Raw genomic sequence first — 19,962 nt, forward strand, 5'->3', positions numbered from 1 at the left:
GGGTGCAAGTTGGTACAAATCCTTAAGAACGGATGCCAGGATGAGGGCTCTAGACTTGTCCATTAGAGGTTTCGCAGACAGAGATTGAGATAAGGTGATCAAGCCAGAATTGGGCACCACATTTGACTTGCTGATGGAGGCATACGGCTTCTACAACCTGTTTTCTTGGGAGCATGTATTTGGTATGAGATATGGAAAGAGTTGGCTGAACCCGGACAAGAGGAATACAATGCAAGAAATCGGGAGTGGCTGCTCGGTATGTTACTCGTCTTGTTACAGCCTGACTGAAGACAAACATTTTACCTTTTTCAAATGATGATGGCACTCAATGATGCAGGCAAAACAAATTCATTGCCAGATATTCTGGACTACTGAGTGTGTGCACAACCATTTACCGAGGAGTGTGCACAACCACTGGGGTCACCAATGCATAAATTTGTGACTCGATACATGAGGCTACCATTTGACAAGCAAGCTGGGGAGAGCTACAAAGAGGAACCGACTGAAATTGTAAGTGTTTGTCACATTCAGTGCAGGGTGAGGCACACGCAGGCGGGCAGTAGGGAGCATGCAGCATGGTTGTATTCCTAATGAAAATGATTGACGACGGAGCACATTTCGAAAGCGAATGTGGCATATGCTCTAGTGTCATGTTCTGAAGGTAGAACCGCTGGCAGACAACAAATGCCTAAGACAGGGCGTCGTATGAGGGAATGAGCAAGAGAAGTAGGTTCTGCATCACATGCAATACCCAGGGCCACAAAAGAACAACTTGCCTGGAGAGAGGGCACATCCTGGGGCAGGCAAGAAAGAAAGTCGAATGCAGCAAGTGCGATGTTGAAGGGCACATGAAGAATACTTGCGAGCGGAAAGCAGGGGGAGATGTAGTGAGCTGAAAGCTGGTAGTGTCAAGTGTCAAGTGCAAATTAAGTGTTCAGTTAGAAACCACCGATGTGTGGTTGTGTTTCAACTTGTGCTGATGGTGTTTTTTTCTCAATTCTGCTATAAGGAAACTGACATGTCAAACTGGTAGCTCTTTGATGTTGCAATGCTCATGAGGTATTAACTGCTCGTTCTTGTAGGTTGGTGTTGTGTGTGCAGCAAGAATGGTTAGTGCGGCTTGTAGCCTATGAATTCAAAATTTGAATGATCAGAACTGTTGGACTGGTGAAGTCCCTGGCGCATTAAATTTCTGTGTTCTGGCTTTGCACGCACGAGTCAAAATCTGTCCAGGTGCGAGCAGAACCGGAACATGAAAAAAGGCAAACGCCTAGACATTGGAAGACCAGGGTGGTATCCATCACTAAATGCAGTCTGCACAGAGTCAGGGGCACTGTACAATAAACCTCAAGAATGCATCAATACGCCACCTTATACATGCATACACACAGATCCCAAGAAGGACCAACAACTCAGATAATATGATCATATGCTAGTACGACCCATATGGAATTTTCGAAAGCTGAGGGAATAAGTTGCAATAGAGAGAGAGGGAGAACATAAAGTTTGAGTACAGAATGGTAACTAAAAGCAAAGCTAATAACTTCAGAACCACAGAGCAAACATCAAGGCAAAATGAATATGCAACAAATTATGTTTAACAGAACCACTGAAACTTCAGAACAACAAAACCACAGAACCACTGAAGTTTGAGGATAAGAATTATGTTTAATACCATAACTTGACCTAGAGCGTATATAGGTTGTCCCTTCAGCAGTGCAGCTGAAACAAAACACACAACAGATACTCCCTCCATCGCATAATGTAAGACGTTTTTTGACACTACACTAGTGTTAAAAAACTTCTTACATTATGGGACAGAGGGAGTAGTTCCTTGACGATATTAAACCCTCCAGACAAAATGAATACTGAGTATGCAACAAATGTCCATACCTACAGCGTGGGCAATATATAGCAAGGTTGCATGATATGTAGCAAACAATATCTGAAAGAGCAAGGAGGTTGCTCACGAAACAAACTCAGCCATACTATGATCAATGAAAAACAGGGAATCTCAATTGTTGACTATACAAAATAGCATAGAGAAATATGAAAAGATAAATCGAAGTATAGATCTTGACTCCCAGTGTTGAACCAAGCCTAATAACATGGCCTGAGTTGCACGACACCACACTACCTCTAGCAATACAGCCTCACTCCCATCATTATTAGCTTGCTATGATCACTACCAAAATATGACATGCTAATCCTTGTAGCATACAAATTTACTTTCTCACGGCAGTCACAACGCCCCAAAGGCAGCTTGGTGCTACAATATTACAAGCTATAGGGCCATAATTCCACTTCTGACTAGCAACTAAATGTCGGCAGAGACATCTGAATGAAATGACTGGGTTGCCGCATCGTCAGACCCACTGAGACTTACTTTTCCATTCGCCACAGCTTCTGCAAGAAACAAAAGGTCTGCCTTCTGGATACCGGGCACATGCAACGGCTCCAAACTGGGAGTAATCAGTACTCCCTCCGTTCCATAATGTAGCGCATATAGATTTTCTACAAAGTCAAACTTTATAAACTTTGACCAAGTTTATAGAGAAAACTATTTATATCTACAATACCAAATGTATATAATATGAAAGTATGTGTTGTGATGTATCTAAGCACACGTATTTGGTATTCTAGATGTATATGATTTTCTCTACAAACTTGGTCAAAGTTTATAAAGTTTGACTTCTAGAAAAATCTATATGCGCTACATTGTGGAACGGAGGGAGTACCAGTTTATGAAGAGAGCTAGCCTTCCTCAGCAAAAAAAAAAAAACACCAGCTGCAGCTCAAAGTGGTTCCAACTGAAATTCATAATCTTGACAATCTCGAGGTTTTCCATAACATCCGGTGGCGGCTCTAACCCACATAGTCAAACAAATCCACAAAGGGCTCGCGGGGGGCAACATGGAGCTGTAATCACAAATCATGATCATTTACAAGCATTGTGATGAAATAAAAACACAATAAATATTGCAATGTAACAAAATGACAAACTGACTACTGAGAAACCAAAAACCATAAAATTTGTAGGTGTTAAACCTGCACAAATAGCCTCTCTAGATTAGAACAGCCGCTCTTTTTGAGGAACACATAGATGTTTGCAAGCTCAGGGGCCTTCATTTCGAACATAAGCAACTGTAGTTCCGTCATGGTTTGAAATAAGTCGCCCCCCCATCTTGGTCGATTCGGCATGTGAGGTTGCATTAAGCAAGGAAGACACAACCTATTTAAGATGGCATTCAAGGTGAACAAACCGTCCATGATTTCAAATATCACAAACTAAACCCAAGTTCAGCTGAGAAGTTCATACATACAAAGAGGACATTGCTGCAGATGGTGAGCGTAGCGAGTTTCGAGCATACACGGCTTTCGAACCAGTCACTGAACACCTGATAGAGCAGAAACATTAACAGAATTCAGTCATTTGAGCATGAAAATCATCATGCACTGAAGAAAAATGGACAAGAATAATTTCTAATAGTCGATAGACCTTTTGGCGGATGAGGACATTGCGGCTTCTCTGGATGCCGAAACGGATGTCGAGGTCGGCTAACAATGCGTCGGCGGGGAGAGGAAAGGACGAGAAGAAACCGCCGCTGTAGCGGAACGACCGGAGGCTAAGGACCACAGTGAAGTCCACCACAGTGAGGCAGATCCAGTCTATGATGGTGACGCTCCTGAGGTTGCTGAGCCCCACCGGCGCGACTCGATGTCGATGGATGCCCGCGCAGGTGTGGAGGCCGAGGATGCGGAGGCGGGGGCACAGCGCCAGCATCCTCAACAACTCCCGTCCATCGAGGCGAACGGAGTGGAGTAACAGCACCTCGAGGGCCGCGCACGACCGGGAAGCCCTGCTGTGGAGGCCGAAGAGCCCGATGCCCCGCCGGGAAGGGGAAGAGGAGGGGCGTGTCCGGACCCGTCCTCCACAGCTCGTCGCGGAGGTCCTCGACGCGGCAGCGGTTGGCGGCTGCCAGGTAGCGGCCGAGCCCGCGGGCGCGCATCGCGAGGGTGTCGACGGCGAGGGAGTAGCGGTCGTTTCACCCACGCCGGCCCTGGGACTGGCGCAGCTCGAGGGTCTCGAGGAGCTTGGTTGACGACGGGGAGGCGTAGGGGGGGAGGTGGTGGTGGAGGGAGGCGGACGGGCTCCCGTCGTCCTCCCTGCACCGCGCCCAGAGGCCGCGCCAGGCGCGGGAGAGACGAGGCGAGGATGGCGGACCTCAGCGGGAGGAAGGTCAGGATGCGCAGCTGCAGCGGCTCCGGCAGCGCCGAGAGGTGGTCGTGCTGGCCGTTCTCGCCGTCGTCTGCCGGCGGCCGCTGTCTCTTGGCGGCGGCGTCGCCGCCGGATTTGAGCGCCATTGTTCCCCGCTCCACTCCAGTCTCCACACACTTTGGGGCAGTTGTTCTTGACGGGCCAGGGTGGGCCATAATCTCGCTATCTCGCGTTGCTGATTATGATTGGGCTGATTTCAGCCCATCTTCCTATCTCGACCAGTCCATCCTCTGCAGTCTACACCTGGGCATTCGGCACGCCGGGCTTCGTTTGGGCCGGGTTTGCAAAGCCCGACCTCAAAATCCCAAGCCCGAGTCTCTCGCTCGGCCCGGCAGTAGGGTCTTCACCTTTGTCCCATGCATGCATGCCACTAATATAATTGCACACATGTCTGTTAAGGGTTGTGGTCGTAGGTTATTTTCCACGTCGAACAGGCATGACGGTAAGTCATACCGTCAGAGATCTCGGCGGAAGGACGTGTTACCCTATCGGCAAGCACGACGGTGGTAGGAAAAAATTAGATTGTGAAATATTTTCAAATCAGGGGTTAGATCGTGATGAACTTCGGGCAAAGTGTCAAAACAGTAATATCATCTGCCTATTTCCCCTCTTTAGATGTGGCCCAAGCTCTGCTACTGTCAAGTCTTTGCGTTTTGATCTACATAGAAAGAGTTGGAACTCATCCACAGGATCGATCACATACGACAAACACACACGCACAAAAAATTTAGCCAAGGGCCATTGTCGTGCCCTCCTTTTCTCTCTTTATTCATCTCTTTATTTTCTTTTTCTTATTTTCTCCATGTAAAATATGTTGAAGCCCTATGTGTATGTATGTATACACGCACGTAGCCAGACCAGTGAGACACGAACCAACCGATTCAAACAACCTAGACGCACGGACTCTAGCTTGAAGCCTATCTGGACTAGTACTCGTACGTACACAGCTTTGGCTTCCTAATCTAGTGATCGGCCACAAGCCTAAACACAATCTGAACATCACTCCAACTCCAACTTCTTCACGTACAGACTCAAATAGTGAGTACTACTATTCAGACATGTCATGCAAAGTTAACCGGACAACGTTAATGTTCCAATCAAACTTATCTAATCATAACTATCATATGTTTGGATTATTCCAATAGAAAGATGGAGCCCTCATCCACGAAGTGGTTTCAGATTGAAACACAACATTGAAAAAGGAAAGCATTTTGCACTAACTTCATAAGAGAAACAACATGTTCAAAATACATGGGAAAACATGTACTACTACGCTGGTTCGGTACGTAGTACATACCAGGAAAACCCACTGTTTACACTAATGCAAACTATGTGACAAAAAACCTGGTAGGCTGTACGACAACTTCATTACAACTTGAAGAATAGTAGTACGTGTTGTTGCCACAGGCCTCTCTCTCTCGCGGACGTAGAAGATGAACCGGAGGAGACCAGCACAGAGTCTTGCCGGCGACGAACGCCGCCACGGGCGCACCAACGCCCAAATATTTTCTCTTTTCAGCTGGCTCACCAAACAAACATGACTACAATGCGTTATATACAGGAGACCCACACACGGCCAGATGGGCACTAACTCCACGCATGCACTAACCACTTTAATAGAAACTCAGCAAGACCAACTCGCAACAACAAGAGGAGAGTGATGACTCAATTGTATTGCACTCCGACCGTGAACTGCAACTGATTGGACTCGAGGCGCCTTTTGTTATCCCACTTTAGGTTATCCAGTACATCATCCACTGCAGATTTTTTGTGTTTATTGCAAGCGATCGTCACCCTTTTCAGCTTCCTCAAGTGCTGGATGCCAACAATTCTCCTCCCATAATCGTCCAAATGCAAATAAAGCTCCTCGAGCATATCCATGGACCCATGCTCAAATTTGACCACTTCGGTATGCCGGCAGTTAGCTGAGAGGTCCCTCAACGCCGGAAAGTTATGGGTAGTACGTGCAACCAGCTCTTTGTCAACGTAGGCATTATCCAACATGTTGATTCTCTGCAGGATGGGCAGCTTGCACAGGACGCCATATACTTGGTCCATTCTAAGCCGTGAGCCAATAATGTTAACGTCAACGAGATTGTGCAGTGATGGGACCCAGTGGGGAAACTCATCCATGGCACCATCCAGGTAAAGATATTGGAGGAGCTTCGGTGGCGACGGCATGGCATTGAGAAAGTTGATCGACCTCTTGTTAAAGCGGCCAATCCCGAGGCTTCGAAGGGAGTACAGCTTGCTGATGGACTTGACAAGTGCATCAAGAATAGCCTGAGTACTTCCACTAGATTCTTCAACAAAGATAGTTACATCACGCAAGTCTCCTAGTTCACCCAGGTCTTGTGCAACTCGAACATCCTTTATAACTACACAATCAATATTCTGCAGTGCTTTCATTTTACGGATCCCAACAGGAGGAGTCCACATAGTGTACCACTGTGCCCTATGGCGGAATCTCAGATACTCGAGTTTCTCTAGCCCTGTCATGGTTTCTGGTAGCTTGAGAAGCAGTGTGCCGGCCACGTCAAGCACTTGCAAATGCTCTAGCTCACCCACTTTCTCAGGCAGCAGACTGATATCGGTACCCTTCATACTCAAGAACCTTAGGAGGTACATCCCGCAGATATCCTTCACATGTTTGTTTTCCAGGCCCTTGCAGTCCTCCAGATCAAGTACCCTCAGTAGGGTGAACTGGCCTAGCCGATCAAGTAGCTTCTTCTCTTGGAAATCAAAAATGCTTAGTGAACGAACCTGCTGCACTTCTAACCTCTCCATGCTATTTCTCTTACCACGCCTTCCTGATGCCCCCCCGTTCATGGATGTTGAGTCATTGTTGGCTCCTGCATGTACCGAGAGGCGACGAATCCTGTCGTATGGCATCCCTTCATATTGACCACCCGATAGGCTAATAAAGTTTGCCTCCAAGGATTTGGATACCATGACCTCAAGCAGCATGTCATGCACCCGACATGATGTCCACTTTCCATTGTAGCCGAGGGACAAGACTGAATCAATCATGCTCCTACTCGACAGGTCATCGAAATAACCTTCTGCAATCTCCAACAAAGTCAAACCCCGCTTCTCCTCGACCAATCCTTCTGCAATCCATTTGTATAAGAGCCGATCCCTAGGGATCTCAAAATCCTCTGGAAAAATACTAAGATACATCATGCAACCCTTGAGGTGATAAGGTAGGTGGTTGTAGCTGAGTGTGAGTATCTGCCTCATCCCTTCAAGGGTAGGGTTGCTCTCCATTTGTGAACCAATTGATTTCCATACAGTTTCCCACATATCTTTCCTCTCCGGATATTTGTAGCTCGCCAAGAGGCTGGCGATGCTAACAATGGCCAATGGCAACCCAGCACACTTCTTTAGAATTCTCTTCATTATATCTTCTAGCTCTTCATTGTGACTTATATTTTCCATCTCCTTGGTATGGGAGGCCTTATCCATTGAGGAGCCAAATGCTCTACTACGAAACAACTCATTGGAGTCTTCATCTGTAAGTGGCTTCATATGATGGATGTAGTGTTCGGTAGCACTAACATCACTGCATTCTTTGGCCACAGTCTTTATCCGAGTGGTCACAATGATTCTGCTGCCAGGCTTGCCATCTGGCAACGTAGACCTGATTGCATCCCATGCTGCTATTGTCCATACATCATCGATGACTATGAGGTACCTGGTTTCATTGGACATTCTAGAGTTAGCATAGTTCTACTTATGTGCAACAAAATAACAGTTATTAGTCACTCCCTACAGTACAATTGTACATCACTTTAATTAAAGAATAGTATTAATCAACCTGTGCATCAACACATGCTAGTGATCCCCATATCTATAAAATTATTATATAAATTCAATATATAATGAAACCTGTTAATATACTTTGGTAATAGAAACTTACAAATTCTCGAATCTAAATTAAATAAACTGAAATATAATGCACAATTTCTATACAAATGAAACGATGGGAGCGAAAAGGATAATATCAAGGTTTAGTCCCACAAAAGGATTGATACAACAACGGGAGGGAAATAAAATATCAAGGTTTTATCTAACAAAAAGGTTAATGTAATCTAATCGAAGGCATGCACATTCATACAATCATCATAGTTGTGCCATCTGAAACAAACTTGGACACTTATATCATACTTATGTAGCCTGAAAGATTCCAAGTTTGCCTCATACACATGATAACCTAATTAAATTAAGGAAGATGCAATGACAATGAAAGGAAAACATCCAAGAGAAGTTACTGCTAAAATTTGAATATTGTTTCAGTCGTGATAACAAAAATATCTTTGAAGACTCAGATTTTCTAGTTGGAGAACATTTTCCCCCAAACTAACACTTCTTTTGTATAAGGTTAAAAAGTTACACTGTTATTTCTGCAAACAAACAGAATCAATGGTCTAAGATTCGATTTTTGCACACACAATCATTTAGCTCTTTTGAAGTAAAAGCATTATAGAAGGGCCCTATAAGTCCCGAACGTTCGGATTTTATGCATGGCAAATCGAACGTTTTTTATGTTAACTTTAGTTGACGCGAGGATGGTAAGTTTAGTTGGTAAGCATAGCAACTTTGTCCTTACTTTGGTTTTTCCAGAAAATTTCCAGCTCGCCAACTAATACCGCGTCAATTAAAGTTGCCATAAATACCGTTCAGTTTTCCATGGGCAAAATACGAATGTTCGGGACTTATCATTTCCTTTACAGAAATGGAGATTTTGGTCCTACTCGACTTCAGCCTATAATAGATGTATAGATGATGACCTTGAGTAGACAACGATCTTTGTGGAGAAAACGTATTGTATTTAAGCTAACATTAATTAGTATGAACCTGACGAGTCATATATGTATATCTAAGATAGTTCCTTCAAATGTACTAGTAGAATGTTACCAAAAGATGGCAAAAAAAATCGAGGACAACATTTCACAAAGGGGTGTTATATTTTTATCAAACAACAACATATTAGGTGTTCCATGTTTCTCCCCATTGTACTATTTTTAGGTACTAATTATGTAAAACATTAAATTGTGGGAAATAGATGTATCATGACATACATGATTTGCAAACGCGCCACTTAATATTTGGAGTAGCACTACTTTATTGAATCACTAAATAGCTACAATTTTATTATGACCACGGTTACTCTGAAGCTATTTTCTGTAGTCTTCAATGATTTGATAAAAGAAATTGTGAGGTCAAAGATGAACAATTTCAACAAATACTGCATTTTTTCTGAAAAAAATAAATCATAACTGCAATCTGACATACGAAGCAATGGAAAAGGACATATGTTCACAACAGTGAGATGTGAAGGCTCAAGCTTCGAGACAGTCAAAACCTCTTAGATGCACCCCTGTGGAGCATCGACATAACTGCCACCACAAGAAAAACCACAAAGGATCTGTCGTTGTGCGTGCAAGGCATGTCGGTATCTTGGTCGATCATGCACCGATGGCTAAAACCCACACGCTACCGACATCCTGAGTATCCACGTGACCACTATCTTCAACAACAAGTCTCCAACTACATGGATGGATCTGATCGTCACCAAGGCCATTAGCATATGATAGATTGACGAACCTCTACTAGAGCATGCCCTTCATCGCCGTTTAGATGAGCGTGCTGGATGGATGCAACTTGGTTCAGAAATTGGAGTGATGGCGTTCACTGCAAAATTTGAACAAAAGAAGCATAATGGAAAGGATCAAAGGAGCCAAAGGTGTACAGGAGAAAGATAGACGGCAAAAGAGAGGATGCTGCAGTAGCATATATCCGGCGACAGGTGAGATAGAACAACGATGGTGTGGAAAGGTACTTTGAAGACCACATTGTATGATTAGTCTGCAGTGGTTCCTCCACTCCACGGCCTCACAAACAATGGTTGTTGTCCGCTCCAATTCAACCAACCGTCGTTGCATCTTCCTCTCCGTTGCATCGCCTGTCATAGATTGCAGTTTGGACGGGGCGTGGAAGTTGGGGAGATTGAAACGATCTCTTACTCATATCCGTCAACTAAGATATGGACTGAAGTCAATGCATTATGGTTAGGGTAGAGATTACATGGTTGCGATAGGTGTATCCTTCTTTTGAGAGACTGCTTTATGGAGAAATAGAAGAGGGAGGATGAGGAGCGGTGCATAAGGGTCATGCGTCAATGCCTTGATGGGGCGGGATCTACGGAGGCAGAAGTCCGCAAGGAAGAGTTTCCCATGGAAGAGCTCGCGCAAAGTCCACGTGGGACAATGGGCTAGGACTCCATGATTTACATCATGTACTAATCTGACGGTTGTAAATAGTTAACCTAGAGATCAGATGGTCAGCCTCTCCTTCCTTCCCAGATGGAAGTGTTTCACTCTGAGATGCAGGCCTTGACCATGACTCGTTTGGAGGAGGTGTCCAGCCCCTTCGCGACATGATGGCTACTTTGCAGGGGTGGACGACTCTTCTCAGGGGATACTTAGAGCAGATGGAGGTTGTTGCTAGCTGGCTGGACCACTTGTCAGAGCTCCCTCTTGCGTCAGCTCCTATGGTTGTGCCTATTGTTGGCTTCAAGGCTGAGGCGGATGTGGAGCTTTTTGGTAGCTTCTCGCCTCGTGTTGGTTCCAGTTTGATGACCCATGTGTTGCTGGACTACGAGACTGAGGCCTCCACTGAGGTTGTGTCTCCTGTGCTTAAGATCATGCCCGAGCTGCAGGTTTTCTGTGGGGAACCTGTTTCGCCTCAGTCGCTGGAGCAGCTAAAGCTGGGCTCTCTCCAGGATTTGGAGGTGGCCTTGGTGCCTTTACCACCCCCCATGGAGCCTTGTCGGGCATCAGCCAGCCTCCCTCTGACATCATGGAGCACGAAGTTTTAGATGTTGTTGTTCCTACATGTGATGTGGTTGTTGTGTCTAAAGCGTCGACAGTTGTGCGCGGGGCTCTCCTCGCCAAAGAGATTTGTGATTTCCTAGTAGCTTTGGGGGTAGCTGACCCTGGATCTAGGAAGACGATTGGTTGTCTTCTGAAGGAGAAGGCTATCAGGGATAAGAAAAGAGGTGGTGCTAGCTCGCGACCTAGCATCTTGAAGGAGAAATCAGATAAATGCAAAAGCAAGAAGAGTGACGCTATAAGAAAAGCATCCGCAGTTGGTTGATGATGATGATGGTTATTTTGTGGGGGCAATTCAGTGAAGTTGTGTCTCATATGCCGGCAGTTGGTAGGGTTAGCGTGTGGGGGGTACTTTCATGTTTGCTCTTGTGGTTTTGTGGGCTCATGATTTAGGAGTAGTCCGCTTGCATCATGGGGTTGTGGCTTGGTTGCCTTCCGTCGTCAAGTTGTAATGGTTTTCATCCGGTTTTCTGCAATTAACTGGGCAACTCTCTTCTTCTTAATTAATGAATGAAGCACTGTTTCAAAAAAAGATTAGTTTACCTTAATTCTTCGTTCTCAAGAAAAAAGAAGGGCCATAGACGTCTGTGCCAACAAATGTTAGTATACCACATGATGTGTAATGAGAAGGCTATGAAACTGTAGGAATCCTACAATGATGACCTGGTAAGACCTGAGGTGGAAATAGACTTGCAGTTTTTTTGCAGTGAGTAGGTTTTCAAACTGAATGACGAACTGGCCAAGGTAAAAATAATCTAGAGCATAAGTCAAAAAGAAAAGATACATCTGATGTAAGATGAAATGATTCATCGCAAACATCACCACTTCATTCACCCAGGACAGAGGCGAGTTTTTTCTAGATGGCTAACCCAGATATCAGATGGTCAATTTGATTAGTTTTTCAGGATTACTGTGGAACCTCGAATGGTGCATCCAATTAGTAAATATAAGTTAGGATTGTTTGTTCATATACTTTTGGACTTTGACCATATTTCATGCAAAAAAAATTAAATGGACAGTTCAAATAATACCGTCTTATTCTGCAAATTTCTAGAAAATATTTAAATAAATACAAAGAAAGTGTGATACTCAAGAATGTCTTTAATTTTCTTTGGGCAAAAGAATACCATACAATAATTATCAGAAGAAATAATGTTTTTTTGCAGGGTCAGAATAAATAATGTTACAGATGACCATATGAGCGATGTCAAACATAATTATGTATATGGTTAATATTTATAATACTTGTGTTTGCCTTGATAATTGTTAGTAAATGCATCTTGGATCTTTGTTCTTGAGGTTACTTTTGGACAAGGTATGTGTGTGCCATCTCAAAGGAAAAGATTTACCTTGATGTGGTTGACTGTACTAGCACATAAAGGACCATATCATATGCTGCTTCCATATGGGTTCGGAAAGGATGCCATAGAAATATCAATATGGCGAGGGTGTAGATTTTCCGGTGAATGGTTTAATGGAAAAAGGCCGGAGCACCTATCCGAGATGCTCCTAAATATGAGCCCGTCTCCGAAACATCCTACATGGGCAAGAGTTCTTACATGCAGTTGTTTAACTACTAGGGGAGTTGTTTTACAGTGCCCTAAAATTAGTATGAGTCGTTTATTCCTTCGAATCTAATTCCCAGTTTTAGTTTATACTCCAACATGACTGTCACAAACTATCACTGTTAGAAATTGGGGAATACCCCAATCTTGAGGGTAAAATTGTAATCACAAGGGTCATTTAACGTGTTGATTTTATCAGTTACATATCCCTAAAAAAACTAATCCCAATTACCAAAAATATGACATAATCCTGAATTAAAGGAGCTGCCTCAATTATGTGATGAACGTCAAGCGGTGGGTAAGGTTCACCAGAGTGGGGCCTCGCAGAAAGGTGAGCACCGAGAGAGGCAACATTAAATGGCCGATGAACAACCTCAATGAAACTCGATGTACTTCTTGGATTGAACGTTAGGTGATGTTGCACCTCGTTTGCTTGTCATTCCACAAAACGATATGTGTCATCTGTTTAATCAATAAAAAAAGGCAATTCCTCGATCATGCAGCTTATTTGTCTCCCTCTGTATCAGGTAATAAACATCGTTTGTTCTTATAAGCCATCACTTCCATAACACCAACTAAAAAAATTATGATGCAATGTGTAAATTCCAATGTTTTAAATAGCGGGTTATGGAAAATAGCGACGGTCCTCCAAAATCCTATAGCGGGCTATTTGTGAAGGCGACCATTTAGCGGCACCCTGCTGAAAAGGCTATAACGGGCTATAGCGGAGATACGTTGTTTAGGATTGCTATCGGCTGGGCTATTTCAGGTGCCATCAAGTCACCGGAGATAAGGGGGCGTTCATGCACCCCAAAAATTGGCATGTGGGAACACTTTGATCCAACAAGCTTAAGAATGTTCAACCGTGTCTACCAACTTGATATGCTCATATCACGCCCCAATCGTACAACTAGTTAAATTAGCCTAAGTGGCATGTAACGCGGTATTCCGGGCGAGGTGGTAGGGCTTATTAGTCAAAAATATGAATGTGCTTTTAGCATATAAACACCTAAATGAATGTGGCAAACTCTTCCCTCATGGGTTACTCTTGTTTCCTCCCCTCACCATAGGAGGCAAGGGCAAACTCTTCGCTTCAGGCTTCACCGGTGAGCCTATGGGTTCGCCTCCCCTCTGCCTGCCACTCTAGTGGCTGTTGGCGGGGAGGGCAATCCCGGTTCCTCCACTCCGGTAAATAATTTAGGTTAGGATTTTTTTAGTCAAGGAAGGTGCCGTATTCGTGTGTATGGTGGTGCGAAAGAGAGAGAGAGAGAGAGAGTGAGGGAGAGAGAGAGCAGAGATAGTGCTACATCCATGCATGTGTGTGAGTTAAGAGGGAGAGAGAGAGCGCATGCCATGCATGCGTCTTTTAACTATATGCCCTACTGGTTTGACATAATAGAAAGGATACCGAAAAGTTGCAATGAAAATACACAGGAAGAGTAGAAGATACATACGCATCTACTGCCTTCGTTCCTAATTATAAGTTCTTTTAAAGATTTCAATATAGACTACATACAGAGAAAATCAGCAAAATGAATGAATCTACACTTTAAAATAGGTCTATATACATTTATATGTAGTTTGTATTGGAATCTCTGAAAAGACTTATATTTAGAAACGAAGGGAGTAATAACATATGAATGCTGGATGATTAACCAGTACGTACGGGCGCCTTTAGAAATGACTTTGCGTCCCAACCCCCATCCGTTAATATCCACAAGATAACTACTCGCTCACTATCACACTTCAAGGCCAGCCTGGTATAGCCAAATGGGAGGGGACCCAGACGTTTGGTTCTCGATGAATATGTACCCGATTCTCTTTTACTAAATTAGTAATTTATAAAAAGTTAAAAAAATCCTAAAACTTTAGGACAACAAACATTATCAAGTGATATATTTGTATAAAAAGACTAGAACAATGCCCGTGCGTTGCAACAAGATATAATTCTTCTAGTACATCGGCTTGTGATTTACCTGTCTATAATAATGCGACTGTGTAAATAAATGATCATCAAATTCTGCCCATGAATTACCTTATATTTTGATCCGAAGTTTGGTAAGTAAATTAAAGTGGAACTCGTTAAGAAGGTAAGTAAATTAAGTTGATTTATTATCATATAAGGAAGTTTGGACAAAGGGGTGGTGGGGAGGAAGGTGAAATGGAAACCTTATATTCTTTTTAAGTAGTAGAGATTTGCCAAGGAATACCTGTAAGGGTATTGTGGACAAAAAAAGTAAATCAACACTATACAAGGTACTATTCACACTTTTTGTACGAATTTATTTATTTTTTGTGTAGAAGTCAACAAGAGCTTTTTTGTCAATTTTTTTTATATAAGTACGAAATCAATTTTGTTAAAAAAAAGCTTTGAAATTTTGTTCACCTTTTTTGTAATTACTATTTTCCCCATATCAATTATATATGCACTCGGGAGTTAATGGGTATTGTCCAATTGGGAGGTACTACCTCCGTCCTGGTTTATTAGTCCCCTTCGTATTTTCTGCCAAATTTTGATCTTAGATTTAACTAAAAAAATTTTAATGCATGTAACCAAAAATACTATCATTGAAAACTATGTTTAAATACGAATCCGATGATATAATTTTTGTTGGGATGCAATATAATTTTCATAGTTAAATTTATAGTCAAAATTTGACACAAATAATTAAGGGGACCAATAAACCAGGGCGGGGATAGTAGGTTCCTCCGCGGTGTTACTCTATCAATGCTGGTGGCAGTGGTAGCTATAGACGGTGGAGTGCTTGTGGAGGCGCCATTGGTATTCCCTTCAGCAGATTGCTAGACGAGGAAGACTATGATGGGTGAAACCCACCAAGCAGCAGCACAGAGTATCAATGTTTAGAGAGAAAGAGTGAGTGGGTAAAGGCCCAGCTATTTACCTTTTTTAGCAGGTGTTACCTGCTAAAAGTATTGCACATCTTTGCTAATAATAAGCCTCCCACCTCACGCTAACTGTCACGCCACATGCCATGTAGGCCAATTTAGCTAGCATGAGGCGATTAGGCTCTCACCCCATGTAAAACATACATAAAATGGAATTTTTCTGGTCTTATAACCTATATTTTTATTTTCTTATACCAAATTTTACGTAATAAATCAATATAAATGTAACTATTTCTATTCCAAACGTAATTTATTTATGAAGCGATCGTAAGATTACCTCGGATGAAAAATAACTTATTCTGCATACTGGGTGATGAATAGTATTACTATATATATATATATATATATATATATATATATATATATATATAGAGAGAGAGAGAGAGAGAGAGAGAGAGATCCAAAGTCCAAAATGATACATGGTGATAGGGTCAAAATCAAAAACGACATCCGACAGACCCTTATTTTGTATATTTTTTTTGGTCAGAGCTGGTCAGATGTCCAAATTTGTTGAAATTTAGCACAAACGTCATGCACTAAAGCACCTTTCATGCAGAAAAAACTGATATGTTTTTTAAAAAAATCGATTTTACTTCTCACCAAGAGTAGATGAGCTCGGAGCCAAAATAGATATTCGCTTGTAACTACATATGAGGACTACTCCATTTGTTCCTAAATATAGGTCTTTCCAGAGATTCCATTATGGAATACATACGGAGCAAAATAAGTAAATCTACACTTTACATTAGTCTATCTACATCCGTATGTAGTTTGTAGTGGAATATCTAGAAAGACTCATATTTTGGAACAGAGGGAGTACTATTTACTAGTAACAAAGCGTTCACCCATTTGATTGGTTGCTAATTGTACCATTTGTTAAACTAGCAAAGTGGCCCGCTCGATGCGCGGGCTAGAATTTATAAACTTCAATGATGAGTATATATTATTGGATTTGTCTAAAGAGAAATTGAAGCAAATGTGATGACATTTATAAAATGAAGAAGCTATCGTTTTATTTGATATAAATAATATGTAAACATCTATGAATTTGTTTGTAAATATGAGACTCACGATTTAACTATTTCGAGACTAAATAACATGGTTAAGTTGCATAGGCACTGTCTTAATCTTTTATCATGATAACATATTGCGAGGGTGTCACCTTTAATGAGTCGATAGTGGCTGGGAATTAAACATACACTTTATGGATATTCACACTATGTGATATATTTCCAATGAAACGCCAAATTAGCAAGTAACACCTTTAATAGTAAATTTGTGGGTAAATAACAATTTTGTCAATTTAAAAGGTAAATGGACTATTTATGCCATATGTATAATTTGGATTGGTAGTAGATATATAGTACATAAATTCAGAATTTAGCTAGCGGGCTAGCTTATAGTTTTGTGCGACGCTAGATCAATATACGATGTTAACATTTAGGTTAGAGACGGTTGGTGTTAGATAAGAAACTATAAAGTTCCATATGAGTGCATAATTGTGAGAATAACAGAGAATTACTTGTGAATGGAGCGTAGGGAAAGAATTTATCCACATTAACATGTAAGACAACTAGACAATGATAGTATCAAATTTAGTTAGTTTTTCTAGATTTTTTTGTCTCTAAGTTATTTTTTGTTAAATATATGAAGTTCTGTACATAAACAATCTCCTAGATAAAAATTATAATAATTTTTGGTACATGAATATGGTTACAAAGTAAAAAAAAAGGATGAAACGGGTTCAACATATTATTTCTTACTATTGGTCTTAATGGCGTATTTATGTCAAAATTAGGGAAATTGTACTACAAGTATTCCAACACACCACCTAGTTTGAAACAGATGTAATATACTTCTATATGTTTTGTCCAAATCAATCAAGTTTGTTCACTTAATTTAGTGTTTTACAATCTTGCTCTATGTACTTGTTGTTTCATAAGACACGACTACATAGGCTAGCTAGGATGGCATGGTTCAAGAATCTTAATCAAAAGTATGAGTTTTACTGCCTGATTGTGCTGATAGATCCTCTTAAGCCGACACAAAAAGTGTGTTTGATTGCATTGTAGAAAATACAAATGAACCCATTACCACAAAAGTGTGTTTGATTCCAAAAACCTTGGTTGTTTTTTAGTTGTTCCTGTCAAATTTGGTAATGTATCAAAGAACATTCGTAAGATTCTAAATCTTACATGTCAGAATATACAGTAAAAGCTCATGGCAATTATAATTCAATGTTTTGTAAATTCCAGTGAATAAAAATGTTGCAGAACTACATTACGGATAAGGAAGATGAAACCGTACCATTGGATTGTCCTAACAACCAGCTTGCTTTTATTGCTATTGGTAATTTTCTAGGAGTATCACCCCACCCTCTTTCGCATGCACATGTGTAATTACCCATGACTAATCCTCCCCCGTCCATGCACACCTCACGTTTGATATATTTTGTTCGACACCAACTATGTAAATAGGTTATCAAAGATTGTCCCATCAATCGGATATCCAATTGAAGACTCCAATTTTTTTTCTGATATTAGATTTGTACGCAGAAGTGAAGTTTTGATGGTGAGCAAGCCATTCATTAGTTCTTTTGACATTCGGTCGTCTACATGTTATTTTTGAGTAGGTAGTAGTAAAGCTGAAAACGCAGCCTATGCATTGATTACTTCAAACAATATCATTTATGTGATACCTGCCGGCACGTAGAATTAAAGTTTGGAACACAACCTAGATCAACGAATTGTTGCTTGTACAGAGACTTTGGATTATTTCCATGACATATAATCATAAGTAGAATTCAAGTTTGTGCCAGAACAAAATGATGTACCGAATATCCATTTGGACAATTGTTCATAATTTCTTGCGATATTATGTATCTAATATTTATCAGTACGTAGAATTAAAGCTGAGAACAGTCCAAATTGATGATCCGTCGTTTTTACCCAGTCATTGGGTTATAGCCATTACATATAATCATCAGTAAAAATTTAAATTTGTGCCACAACAAAATGATGTAAATAATTAAAATTTAAACAGTTGGCATATTTGACCAGTAAACAAAATTTGAAGTCTAAAGCAACAACCACTAATTTCAACATTATATGACTAACTATCTAAATATTTGGTATGAGTATATATAAGCATGTAGGCATGATCATGTTCCTTTTGTACCACAGTACAGACACATACCCTAGTACGTATGTAGCATAATCATGTTTCTTAGGTGTATATGTATGTGCAATTCCTTTTATCTATTTTGCGGACGGATGAACATGCGTTTCTACACCTACTTTCCATGTAATGTGACAACAGTTTCTTAATTTCCTATGGCAGCACATTATTCTTTCATCAGAAGAGTCCAATTTATTCTTGGCAACGGAAGAGTCCAGTTTCTTTTCCTGGGCCGCATGATATATTTTTTAGCAAAAAATCCTTTTAAACAATGTTTAGGTATGTGTACTGTGTACATCTCGTAAGTAAAATCATCTTAAGCCCACCATATTACAATTATACATGATAATGTTAATTTCCTAGTGCAACACGTCTATTCTTGCTTCGAAGGACTCCAAGAAATCTAGTTTCCAGGGCTGCACGCTAGTTATTTTTTATGGCCAAAGACATCTTTTGTCATACTTACGTGTATTTGTGTCATGCAAAATCGGCAAACGCCCACCATATACGTTCTTTCCTTTAAAGAGTAAAAAAAATCAAGTTTCCTAGAGCTGCACACTGGCTTTTTCTTCTTAGGCAAAGTCAACTTTTAACATATGTACGTGTATATGTGTCATGTAAAATCTTCAAGGGTCCACGTTCTTTCCCTTAGAGAGTCCAAGAAATTTAGTTTCCTAGGGCTGCACGCTAACTGTTTTTTGTGGCTAAGGACACCTTTTAACCCTTAACATATGGACGTGTATTTGTCTCACGTAAAATCGTGAAAGGCCCTATCTGTTATTTACTCTAAAGAGTCCAAAAATATCTAATTTCCTTCGGCTGCACCCTTGCTGTCTTTTGTAGCCGAAGTCATCTTTTTAACATATGTACGTGTACTTTGTCATGTAAACTCGTCAAAGGCCCACCATATATATGTTACACAGATCAATCGGTTATAAATTAAAGTTTGAATGATTCATCAGATCAAGGGCTATTATTTTTTGATTAACGTGGAATTTTTTCTAGCCTATTTCTCTTGTTCGTGGTTCATCATATATCACTTTTTATATATAATAGATAATAGATGATATAGTCCCTTCGGTCCAAATTAATTGACACATATTTAGTATAATTTTATACAATGGTACCAAGTGTGCGTCAA

General features: G+C 41.2%; 1 protein-coding gene across 1 annotated transcript; it reads right to left on the reverse strand.

Moving 5' to 3' along the window:
* Positions 1–5,889: 5,889 nt before the first annotated feature.
* Positions 5,890–7,990, reverse strand: LOC123155506 (disease resistance protein Pik-2-like). The gene has a single exon (XM_044573671.1). The coding sequence runs from the start codon at positions 7,988–7,990 to the stop codon at positions 5,945–5,947; it is 2,046 nt and encodes a 681-aa protein (XP_044429606.1). The 3' UTR covers positions 5,890–5,944.
* Positions 7,991–19,962: the final 11,972 nt, after the last annotated feature.

Source organism: Triticum aestivum, chromosome 7B (assembly GCF_018294505.1).
Source record: "Triticum aestivum cultivar Chinese Spring chromosome 7B, IWGSC CS RefSeq v2.1, whole genome shotgun sequence".
Taxonomy (NCBI): domain Eukaryota; kingdom Viridiplantae; phylum Streptophyta; class Magnoliopsida; order Poales; family Poaceae; genus Triticum; species Triticum aestivum.

What these genes read in the sequence shown, in the direction of transcription:
- LOC123155506 (XM_044573671.1), bottom strand. Translation starts at nt 7,990, where the DNA reads ATGTCCAATGAAACCAGGTACCTCATAGTCATCGATGATGTATGGACA.